At 51.6% G+C, this 11989-nt stretch overlaps 3 protein-coding genes across 3 annotated transcripts; 2 read left to right on the forward strand and 1 right to left on the reverse strand.

Moving 5' to 3' along the window:
- Positions 1 to 1168: 1168 nt before the first annotated feature.
- Positions 1169 to 4892, forward strand: ctdspl3 (CTD (carboxy-terminal domain, RNA polymerase II, polypeptide A) small phosphatase like 3). Its single transcript, XM_028962565.1, has 11 exons — positions 1169 to 1324; positions 1708 to 1819; positions 1901 to 2020; positions 3220 to 3328; positions 3425 to 3536; positions 3622 to 3708; positions 3789 to 3851; positions 3935 to 4014; positions 4264 to 4390; positions 4473 to 4568; positions 4648 to 4892. Exons 1-11 carry the CDS (start codon positions 1199 to 1201, stop codon positions 4711 to 4713), a joined length of 1098 nt encoding a protein of 365 aa, XP_028818398.1. The 5' UTR covers positions 1169 to 1198; the 3' UTR covers positions 4714 to 4892.
- Positions 4893 to 5118: 226 nt separating this feature from the next.
- Positions 5119 to 8442, forward strand: LOC114769529 (transmembrane protein 79-like). The gene is made up of 5 exons (XM_028962627.1): positions 5119 to 5179; positions 5660 to 5939; positions 6413 to 6892; positions 7676 to 7889; positions 7978 to 8442. Exons 2-5 carry the CDS (start codon positions 5672 to 5674, stop codon positions 8174 to 8176), a joined length of 1161 nt encoding a protein of 386 aa, XP_028818460.1. The 5' UTR covers positions 5119 to 5179; positions 5660 to 5671; the 3' UTR covers positions 8177 to 8442.
- Positions 8443 to 8495: 53 nt separating this feature from the next.
- On the reverse strand, positions 8496 to 10997 carry LOC114769650 (uncharacterized). The gene is made up of 8 exons (XM_028962845.1): positions 10623 to 10997; positions 10404 to 10508; positions 10232 to 10305; positions 10047 to 10144; positions 9843 to 9957; positions 9232 to 9338; positions 9051 to 9170; positions 8496 to 8914 (listed from the first exon to the last, which is right to left on the reverse strand). Exons 1-8 carry the CDS (start codon positions 10767 to 10769, stop codon positions 8496 to 8498), a joined length of 1185 nt encoding a protein of 394 aa, XP_028818678.1. The 5' UTR covers positions 10770 to 10997.
- Positions 10998 to 11989: the final 992 nt, after the last annotated feature.

Here is an 11989-nt window from a genome sequence, read left to right on the forward strand (position 1 = left end):
GACGAAAAACGACAAAAACCTGCAAACGTTTTTGTCAGCGCCACCCCTGCAGGAATACGCGATTAAAGTCCCGTAATACGGTTTGGCAGTCTCGTCTGGTCAATCTGCCGTGCTGCGGCCTGGTGCCAGGCAACGTGAACCAGATTTCTGTTTCGGCTGAGCGCAGTGTCGAGTTTCGTGGCACCTTACTGCGCACATCTGTCAACAGTTTTCTTTGCTTTGCCGGGCCTGGTGTGGTTTACTACTCGCCTCACCAGGTTTCACATGTTTTGCCACGTTGCCTGATGCGTGCACCTCGGTGGATAAGGACACACAAACTACTGTTTCGTTTAGAGTCATTGAGAACAGGAGTTCCAATGGAATGTTGCGTCTGTTAACACAAGTCTGTGGCTTTATTTAAGATTAATCACTCTTTATATTTACAGCATTTATCAGACACCCTTATCCAGAGCGACTTACAATCAGTATTTACAGGGACAGTCCCCCCCTGGAGACACTCAGGGTTAAGTGTCCTGCTCAGGGACACGATGGTAGTAAGTGGGGATTGAACCTGGGTCTTCTGGTTCACAGGCGAGTGTGTAACCCACTTCAATTATTTTAGTACAGCTGACAACAGACACACTGACTAAAGATACAATAAAACTGGACAAATTCGCAGACGTGGGTTCAACTACATAATTATTTCAAACTTTGTCTAGGACTTTATTATTCTCCTTGAAAAGTAATTTTTTTTTTCTAAATAACACTAACCTTTTGAACACTAGTGTGATTCAACCTTGGTTTTGGATGAAGACTACATCTGCAGTGTCCCCTGGTGGTGGAAGAAGCTCCATTTGAGGACGCCAAACGAACCTTGTCCATGGACGGCGAGTTGGGCGACGTTCTTTTACGTATTGCTTCGCTGTAAAACATTTCAGAGGGGTTAAGTGCTTTTAAAAAAAAAAAAAAAAAAAAAAAAAGCACCTTTTACATCTTACCGCCGGTGAAACGTTCAGCCTTGAAGGGGCGTGCTTGTTTTGGTCTACGCCCCGCCCACACGACGACTGTTGCCAGGATACGCGCGTCGGACGGCCCACCCCGCTAGATTTAAACGTTCCGGAAGCGGCTGCGGCGACGGCGCCCGTTCGGTGCGTGTGGCTGGTTTGAAAGTTTCCTTTTAGTCTTTTTTTTTTTTTGTGCCGCTACGAGCTTGTGGGAGATGAGGCTGCGGTCCGGAAACGTGTGCGCGGTCGCGAAGTCACCGCCACCGGCCACTCCGACCGATGTGAACCGGAGGCAGCGGGCGCAAGCGGTCAAGCAGACGCCGAAGCGGCCTCGGCCTAAGGTCAGTGTCACGGCCTACCTGGCACAGTTTAATCGGCTAGAAATTCGACCCCGTTCTCCGTTACAATGCGACAGTATAACGCGTGACAGTTTAGTTTTTTTCCACTGTCGCTGTTGTGGCTAATCTTTAGCGGCTAGGCTAATGCAAATGAGTGCCTTTAGCCTGGTTGTTTAGCCTTTGTTTCAAACACGAGTGGGCCTGGGTTAGACGTCCTTCGTGTGTTGTTTTGTTTTATGAAACCTTCAGTAAGCGATACCAATTCAGACTCGATCAATTGAAACCGATTTAAATGGCATCTGTTTAGCTCCATCGTGACCGGGCCTACTGACCTGCCCACGTCATGCGGTCTCCTGAATGTTCCTTTTCTCCCCGCTTACACACAGGCTGAGCTGGATTCTGATCTGTATGAGGACCAGGAAGTCCCAGTGGCCAAAAGGCGCCCCAACCTGAGGGCCCGTGGCCGGAAGAGGGTCAAGGCGTCTGAAGACAAGGAAGGTTGGCTGTGGAGTTTAAGTCGCCGTACTTCCAGCGTGGCTGACCGCTCGGCTGTAACCATCTGTCGCTTTTCCCTTCTAGACTCGGACTTCAAGACGCCGGTTCGTGGCCGACCCCTCCGTGTCCTTTCCACACCGGTCACCTCTGCTGCTCGAAACATCTATTCGCCCATCGTACGCTTCCTCACCCCAAATAAAAGCAGTAAGTGGCCAGGTCCCCCGAAGATATAAATACAAACCCCTTCATAGCCTGGGACAGGGTGTCGTAGCAGGTAAGGAAGTGGACCAGTCATCAGAAGGTTGACTGTTCGAATCCCAAACTGCCAAGGTGCCACTGAGCATGGTTCTGTCCCCACACACTGACCGTTAAATACAGAGGACACATTTAGCATTGTCACCGTGTGCTTGCTGTGCTTCATAACGACAGTCACTTCACTTTCGTTATAGTTAAGCTAACTTAACTAACTATAGGTTAACTATAACCTAACTAACTAATTTCACTTTCATTATAGTTATAGTTCATCTGAGGTGACGAGGGTGGGAGCCATATGGTCACACGTATTCGAGGTTATTTACCATGGTTGCTCCGGGAAGGACAGTCCCTGTAACTACTGATTTAAGAAGGTCTTTACGAGGGCGCCTGCTAAATGCTCATTTAGGGGGGAAAAAATCAACCAGTTAGAGGAAGACTGCTGGTTTAAATTTTTCCATGCTATTGAAATTGTATATATTAACTGTACTAAACTGCATTTAAATATTATTCATAAGTCAAGTCAAGTCAGCTTTATTGTCAATTCTGCCACATGTACAGGACATGCAGAGAATTGAAATTACGTTACTCTCTGACCCATACAAGTAACATTAAATACAAAAACAGTAACAGTAACATTGAATACAAAGTATAAATACAATTTAAAAGAAAAACACAATATACAATTTTAAAAACACCATATACAAATAAGGGCACATAGTGGAGAGTGCAAAACCAAGAGAGTGCAAAACCAATAGTGCAACAGAGGTAAGTTTAAAGTGACGAAGTGACAAGTGAGGTAGTTGGCAGACCAGAGCTGCACAGAGTGACTGGTGCATGGTCAGTTTGTAATCTCAGACGAAATACTAATACGGAATATCAATAATCTCCGAGGTAGAATAGACAACAACATGGAAATGTACTAGAAAAACACGAGGAATTTCATTGCCATGATGCTCCTCCGTTTAGTGGAAGCCAGATGCTTAAAGATTTTCGAGGGGAAATTCACAAGACTTTACAAAACATCCTTGTATGTGAACGACCTCCGGAAAGTACGGTCATAAATAATAAACTAACTTTTTATTGCCATAGACTGCGGAGGTATGGGCTCCGGCGCTGCTGAACACTGACCACTGTTCTCTGCTGTGCAGATGTGCCGTCTTCCCGTGGCGGAGTGATGAGCCCAGAGCTCTTCGTGTTCGGCTTTGGCTCAGTCAGCCCGCTGTCCGAGGAGGAAGATGGCGACGAGGTGTTCAGCCCGTAGGTTCCTGCTTCGTCGCTGATTCGCTGTTGAAGGCTTTGCCACGCCGGCATTTGACCGACCTCGGCCTAATTACTATTTTTCTTATTAATTAGATTCACTTTCATTAAGAACATCCCCCCGCTGTCACAACACTCCAGACCCACAGCTAAAGACATTCCGCCCAAGACCCGCAGTGCTCCCCAGGCCACTCTGGTTTTGGACTTGGTGGGTTGTAGTCATGTGACCGCGCCGCCTTCTTCGGTTCTTACTCGTCGCACGAGTGAAAATCGAGGTGGTTGTTTGTTTTTAGGATGAAACGCTCGTGTTCAGTTCCCTCAACGTGATCGAGGAGGCCGAGTACACATTTTACACAAACTTCCAGGACCACACGTACAAAGTAAGTGCACGAGGTCCGAACAGAAACGATGCAGAGGTTTGGATGGAATTTTGACCGGTCGCGTGTTTCCTGCTGGACAGGCTTACATGATTCTCCGACCCTACATCTCGGAGTTCCTGCAGGCCATGGCGAAAGTGTTTGAGGTTAGTCCCTCGAAAGTCTTCTGGTTTAATGTCCATAAAATTGCTGATCCACCTGCTCCTCCATTTCGTCTCTTTGCACGCAGATGTTTGTTTATACCTCTGCAAAGAAGGAGTATGGTGAGAAAATTGTGGACATACTGGACCCTAAAAGGAAGTTGTTCCGGTAAGATTTCTGGAATTTAATTAAAAAAAAATTTTTTTTTAGTAGCAGAGTTCAGTTTTAGTTGTATGTGATGTGGCATAATTTTATTGTAGATTTTTAATGCACACTCTACCATGGAAGGGCGTCCCACTCTCTTTCACTCCTTCCCTAGGTTTCTTTCCTTTTTTCCTTGTGTAGGGTCTGCCAAAGCCCATTGAGACAAACCGCATGTGATTATGGGCTTTATAATAAATAAATGTTGTTTTGAAGGCATCGCTTGTATCAGGAAGACTGCTCGTGTGTTCTTGGACACTATGTGAAGGACCTGAGTGTGCTTGAGAGGGACCTGAAGAAGACGGTCATTCTGGACAACGCCCCTCACACGTACCCATACCACGTGCGTCCGCTTCTCAAATATTGAGTGACGCGCGTTTTTCTGAAGGTTGTCTTGATAACATATTTTTCCGTCCTGGATGCAGCTGATGAACATGATTCCTATAAAGAGCTGGTCTGGGGAGGAGGAGGACAGGGAGCTCCAGAGGCTCATTCCTTACCTGGAGAAACTGGCGGAGGCGGTAGGCGGACTTCCAGGTGTATGTGTGTTGTACGCGCTTCATCCGTCTGGATCTGAGACAACGGTTCTCTTCTGTCCAGGATGACGTTCGAGAGGTGCTGAAAAGGAGAACCGATCACTTCCACAGGCTGCTGTCTGAGGACTGACCGGGAGGGCGACCATTTGTGGCTCCTCAAGCTGATTCGCCGAATTATAAATGCTGTTTCCTCCACAATGTAAATTTTGTACATTTGATTTAGGAATATTGATTTCATTCATTTTTTAAAAATTATTATTATTATTTTTTTTAATGCCTGGACATGTCACACTTTCCTTTTTAAATCCAAAGCCTATATATTAAAAACCTAAAAATTTTCCTACGTAATTTATACAATAAAATTAATAATGCGATTTTGGTCTGATTCGTCGTTTTTTTTTTTTTTCGTTCAATTTTAAGATCTAAAATGTATGTTTTATATTATTTTTCTGAAATGGCAGACATGGCGCGGAATAACTTTTTTTGAATGGGGGGGAGTGGGCGGGGCCTCGGCGTAGTATTCCGTCCCGGCTGAAATTCGATTCGGACCGCGGCGAGCGTCGGCGGAACCCGATCCAGGCTCACGACCCTCTCCGGTAAGTATCGTCCGCGCGTCTTAAAACTTAGTTTGTTTATTTTTTTTAAATCTCGTTTTTATCCCCCCCGCCCGCCATTCCCGTCCAAACGTGGTTTTCTTTCGTGGAAAGACCGTGTCTGGCGCACAAAAAAATTCCCGCTGCATGCGGTGCCCCTTTTGTCCGCTATCAAAAATAAACGCGCCTGGAGAACTTATTAAGCGGGGAAATGTCGATATTTCTGCACTTTTACGGCCGGGACCGCGACATTTGGACAAATGTCCCTCGTACGTCCCCACCGGCGTTGGTGATTTTTGCCCAGTAAGCCGGCTTTTGTAGCCTGTAGATGCATGCGTGGAAAAAAAATGGAATTCCCAGATGTTCCTGCCTGGAGTGCCGTGTGGGGGCGGGTTCTCGCCCCGACTGGAAACCTGACCCCGGGAGGGGGGCCGGGCAGTCACCCCTGAATCTGTGCTCCGGCGGCGCCTCGCCTCTGTGTAGGTGGACGGCACCATGGCAGCGACGCGGCGCCCTGCCGCCGGCCACCGGGAGCCGAAGGAGTTCGACAGCGTGAAGGAGTCCATCAGCGACATCATCAACCAGCTGCGGGACATCGACCCGGCGCGCCTGTCCTTCTCGCCGTTCCTGGACTTGGACACCCAGATCTCCTTGGCGCCGGTGTCCGACAGCCCCGAGTCGTCGGTCGAGGAGCTGCGCTCCGCCGCCAACTCCGTTCCCGGCTCCCAGCTCTGCCTGGAAGCCCACTCCACCGAGGACAACCGTGAGTAGTTTACGCCTAAACCTAATGGTGGTGGTAGCCTAGCGGGTAACCCACTCATCTACAAACCAGAAGACCCAGGTTCAAACCCCACTTACTACCATCGTGTCCCCGAGCAAGACACTTAACCCTGAGTGTCTCCAGGGGGGGGACTGTCCCTGTAACTACTGGATAAGGGCGTCTGGTGAATGCTGTAAATGTAAACCGAGTTTTTGTGGAAAGACGCTGTCTATTCTACCTCTTTTCTCCGCTCTCATCGCCGATCTGAAGAAAGGGAGGTAGAAGGTTCCGTATTGCTAGAGGAGCCGTGAAGGAACGTGTAGACAGGATGTGATCGTTAGCGTAGGCCCAGCCCGAGGGCACGGCCAGTAAAGGGCTCCATCTGGACCCCCGCTGCACGAGGAGAACAGTCTAGAACGCCTGGAAAGGTGGATTTGGAGGAATGACCCCCTCCGATCTCCATTTGTGTTCCGCAGACCTTCAGACCTTCAACAACCAGCAGAAACGGCGTGAAGGGGAGGAGCCGCCGCCGGCTGATGGCGTCGCCAGGGCCCAGGCCGAGAGCGGCCCCCCGCAGCGCCTCCGCAAGGCCGTCCCCAACGGCGCCGACCCTCGCCGGAGTCCGTCCGAGTGCGACGCGGAAAGCCGTCCCCTCGTCCAGCGGCCGCATGGAGGCGTGGAGCTGGCGGTGTGGCGCCCGCCCGGGCAGCGGGACTGCGAGGCGGCGGCAGAGGAGGAGGAGCGGCCCCCGGCCTGCTGCCGCCGCTCCCGGTGCTCCCGGAGCGGGCGCCTCCAGGCCGCCTGCTCGCTGCTGGCGTCCCTGCTGTTCCTGCCGGGCGTGTTGTACGCGCTCTACTTCTTCCTGCCTTTAGAAGCCCCGCGGTGCCCTGACGCCGTCAGCAGGGTGGTGTTCGCGCTGGGCTGCTGCGCCGTCGCCGCCCTTCCTGTCCTGGTCGGTATGTCGCCATTTTACCAATACCAGCCAGTCAAACCATCAATATGAAAACAGACCGAGGGTATAACTTTTATTTTAAAGAGGGCGGTGGTGGAAGCGGCCCCGTAACCAGAAGGTTGCCGGTTCGAATCCCGATCCGCCGAGGTGCCACTGAGCACAGCGCCGTCCCCACACGCTGCTCCCCGGGCGCCTGTCATGGCCGCCCACTTCTCACTCGGGGTGATGGTTAAATGCAGAGGACACATTTAACTGTGTGCACCGTGTGCTGTGCTGCTGTGTATCACTTTCACTCGCCGCACCCTGTTCCTATTTCACTGGTAAAGTGAAAGTGCAGTGATTGTCACATGTGATGCACAGCACACGGCGCACACAGTGAAACGTGTCCTCTGCATTTAACCATCACCCCGAGTGAGCAGTGGGCGGCCATGACAGGCGCCCGGGGAGCAGTGTGTGGGGACTTGTTGGATTCTTGTTAAATTTAAAATAACACATAAGAAAAGAATGTAGAGGTCGGGAACGTCCTCAATTAAAATAAAACTGACCTAAGATCAGTTAGGGCCAGAGACACGTGTCGTCAGAGTGGAGGCGAACGCTGGAATTACCGCGCACTTGAAATAACAAATTAAAAAGGGATGAAAGCGAGACGGGATGTCCTGCCCGGCGCTCTCAAACCAAAGCCCGTAATTTCGAGGGCAAAAATAGGGCGGACGGAGCGGACACTTTTAGCTCCTTTCCCCTTTTTCCCGCTCTCTGAACGTCAGTAATCAGCCTCTCCCGTTCCCAGCGCTGCTGGCGGCGGGGACGTGCCGCTTCTGCTCGGGGTCCCTGGGGCCCGCGGTGGTCGGCGGCAGCGGCCCCGCGCTCGTCCAGATGTTCGCGGCCGCCTCCGCGGAGCAGCTCGCCCTCTACGTCCTGAACCTGGTGGTCCTGGCCACGTTCTTGCCCCAGAGCGAGCTCAAGGTGGTGCCCATCCTGTGCGGAGTCTTCGTCGGAGGGAGGTTGGTGTCTCGGGGAAGCGTGAAGCGCGTTGGGAGAGGCCCGACGGTTCCTTCGTTTCATTCTTCTTCTTCTTCTGCTGCTTTCTAGGCTGGTCTACTGGCTCCTGCTTCACACGTGCAGCGCCTGGCGCGGCTTCGGATCGGGCCTCACGGTCTTCCCGCTCCTCGCCATGGTGGCCTACAACCTCCTCTGCCTGTTCGACCGCAGCCTCGGCAACCTGCTGTTCGGCCCGGCGGACGTGCACTTCAACCGGACCGGTCCGTCGCCCTGGCCGCCGGGAACGTAGGGAGGAGCCTGCCGGCGGGTTACAGCCGCGAACGGAGTGGTTAAAATGCGCGTTGCCGCGGTAACTTGCGTGACTTGGTGTTTCCGCCCTTTTTAACTGCCAGAGCAGCGGGGAGCTTTTTTCCTCCCGCTTTGTTGCGTTCGGACACATTTCTCGGCCTTCCGCGTCCTGTCCCCGTCCCCGTCTCAAAAACCACATTTGAAAACCAAGCTTTTAATTTATCAAAAGGGAAAAAAAAATAAAACTTTTTTTTCGTAAGAAAAAAATCTGGTGACTATTCTTGTGGAACACGAAACCAGAACCGGGCCGGTTCGGCTATCTAGTTCCGCACCGGGTCGGGGCTGGGCGCCATCTCGACGTTCTCGGGGTTCTCGGCCCTTCTCCCGGGCCTCGTACAGCGGGGCGCGGCCGCCAGCCACGCCGCCGCCCACGCCAGGACCAGCGCCGCCGCGGGGGCGGCCAGCAGGACGCCCAGCGCCGCCGCCGTGCCGGCCATGTCCTCCCGGATCTCCGCGCGCCGGTCCCAGGGGAACGCCGGGGCGCCGCAGGTGCCGAGCCGCGGGCTGAGGGTGGAGAGCAGGGGGCAGTCCAGGCAGTCGGCCTCGCCCGCGCCGGAGCAGGTGTGGCAGGAGCGGTGGCAGGGCAGGCAGCGGCGCCGGTTTCCGTCCCGGGCGAAATAACGCGGGGGACAGGAGGCCACGCAGATGTTCTCAAACATGTAGAGGGGCTGGGCGCATTCTTAAAAAGAAAAACGTGGAGAGATGCGGCGTGTTTTTGCATTCGTTCCGAACATCTCGCAACGTCTCCGATTTATTTGGAATGACAAAGTTCGTAGATGTATAGAAGAAAGTTGGAAGAAGCATTCGCCACGTACCTCTGCAGCTTCCGTCCGGGTTCCTGACGCCGCAGTCGCGGATGGTGGCGCGCCCAATGCGGCGACCTCTCGCGTGCTCAGGTGGCCCATGGAGCTCCTGCTGGAGGTCTATCGAGGTTTCTGCTGGCACAATGTTATTTCAGTCCCTGCATGGCCACCTCACTTTCTTTCGTTAACCCACCGTTGGCGGAGGGGTCCGCCGCGCTCTTTATAACTGGGGTCCGCGCCCCCCACGGTGCATCACAGCAGCAGGTGAATCTCCAGCCTGAGGACCACGCGGCTACCTGCCTGTGGTAGGAGAGGATGGTAGTGGCCTAGTGGGTAACACACTCGCCTATGGACCAGAAGACCCAGGTTCAAATCCCACTTACTACCATCGTGTCCCTGAGCAAGACACTTAACCCTGAGTGTCTGTCCCTGTAACTACTGATTGTAAGTTGCTCTGGATAATGCTGTAAATCGGCATCCCACCGCACCCATACTGGGAACAAATCTAGACCACTTTGTACCTCTTGGCGAGGGTTGTGGACGGGTCATGGGCCTGGCGGAGAGGTCCCCAGCATGGCAGTACAGAGTCCAGCGACAGGCTTTCCGTTCCACTTACGGGACTCGCTAGTGAACATATGGAAACTCACACCACTAGGCGGCGCTAAATAGCTGCCCATGATCTACCCGCGGCGGATTCGCCTAGTATGCCGTGTGTAGGTTTTTTAATAAAGCAGCCCTCGTGTGGATGGAAGTATTATTTGCACGGGTTCAGCAGATGGCCTGATATCTAATAAAGTCCCTTACGGTGGCTTGGTGGTGTCACGCCGGTGGACATTGTTGGTCTGATCTGCCCTCCATTTCCAGGCAAAAACTGCTCGTCTACGAACGTCCAGGAGCACGTTCACGTGGCAACGACTACCTGGAAGTACGAAAGTACTGGATTATATCATCTGATCATATGTTTGAAAAGGGAGGTCAGCTAAAAAGTGGCCGCGGGTCTGAAATCACCGGGCACTCCGTTCACCACCAGCTCGTCCGAACTGGGAGCTGAAGGTCTGGAAGCTCGGAGGACGAGGCGCTGCACGTGGCACCGGGGAAGCGTCGGTCTGTGGAAGAGCGCCGAATGAGTGTAAATCGGCTGGGATTTTATCTGGCATGACAATACACGTTGGGATGTAAATATCTACACTGACTTCCACGCCGGGCGTACAGAAGAACGGCTTCCTCTCGAGTAAGAAGAAGAGGAGCCATTCCGGCTGCTGGTAACCTGGTCAACGGACAGAAACATTTAGACGAACAAAGCCTCTGAATAATTTTGGCTATGTGAGATTTATTGTCTATGCGACTGACAGGGTTTCGACTCACCTGTCGCTCCGTATTCGTTCGAATGTTATGGAAGGTGTGTTCGTGACATAACCATCTTGCAACGGCCTTCCGGTTCACGTGGCAGCAATCACCGTCTGCAAACGTCTGAAATTCATTGCAAAAAAAAGATCATTCAATTCACGTAAATGTGTCATCATTTTTTTTTTTTCTTATCATAGTTCCTGATGACTCTTAAAATTAACATTAGCCATAGCTGACTTTTCTTGGCTTTGGTGGCCCATGGTCCCTCTCCGTGCGACCAGATGGGCCACGCAAATGAACAACGGGGCCGTTTAAAGAAACGACCCGCGCAACGCCAACGGTGCACAAATAAACCCAAAGCAGCAAGAGGCCGGGCTTCGGCATGCTGGAAGCAGGCGTCAGGAAAACCGGCTCCCGGGCCGGAATGGTTGTCGTGGCAAAGAGGAACACGCCCCGTCGCTGGGTGCGCTAACTGCTCTTTTTTTTTTTTGCTCTTTAAATGACTAAACTACGTCGGGGTTACAGCGTAGAGCGACTCGTTCCGTACTAGGAAAAAAAATTATACCAGATTAAACTAGGAGGAAAAAAAAGTTTTCTCTCTCTCTCTCTCTCTCTCTCTCACGTACGCTTTTATTTAAATGTATTTGTAGGTAGTTGCGTCGTGACGTCACGACGCAACCGCTCTGTTTGGAAACATGGCGGCGAGCGGCGTTCCATGTCGTGCTGAATTGGCGTTTTCTCGATGCAAATTGGCACGAATTGCCTAAGACTCCCCGGCCGCCGAGTTCATCTGGTTGTAAAAGTTTATTCGCGCGAAGCATTACAGGGTTGCACAATAATTCATGTCATGAACTTCCGACATTAAACACGTGGGTGCATGTTACAAGTAATTACAAGTATTGAGTTCTTTGAGCCTTCTAGTAAATGCTCTGGGTGGAGTTTTAACCTCTCGGTTGTAGCAGTAATACATGTTGAACAGTTAACTGTTTGTGTCCATTCATTCATATCAATAATGTTGCGCAAAAGACACTATAGGTGCATTGATATCAGCCAATCTCTTTAGTCAGTCGGAGATCAAAGTTCAGTCAATAAGGACACCTCCAGTCTCCACAGATACCTGCGGTATTGATCATGGTGGGCTTACTCTCATTCTAACAATGCCCAATCAATAGAGTGACAGAGGTTGCATTAGTGAACGCCGCGTCATCCCAGGCTCAAACGTCCTCTGCGTGCTTGGAGATTGTCCATCAACGGCCACGTTCACAACGTGGACAATGCCTGGACCGACATCGAACTGATGATCAAAACTGAGGATGAACTGATACTGCTACTTCAGTGGTGCCTTCAGATGGCGCTCTGGCTTCTCTATCCTCTTTTAACTGGGACTTGAAAGCCAGTTGCATGACTCAAGGAGGAGAAACTGCAAACTAAATACACATTTTGATTCCTGATTGGTCAAACCAGTGATTTGGATTGTGGAACGCCGCAGCTCTGTATTTGCCGCCCTGCCCGTGTCAATCGCCTGACCTCAACATGAAAATGGACACACTTGCTTTAAGGTTAAGCAAACTCTTGAGGAACCCGTAGAACAAGAACAGCTGCAA

The sequence above is a fragment of the Denticeps clupeoides genome, chromosome 19 (assembly GCF_900700375.1).
Source record: "Denticeps clupeoides chromosome 19, fDenClu1.1, whole genome shotgun sequence".
Taxonomy (NCBI): Eukaryota; Metazoa; Chordata; class Actinopteri; order Clupeiformes; family Denticipitidae; genus Denticeps; species Denticeps clupeoides.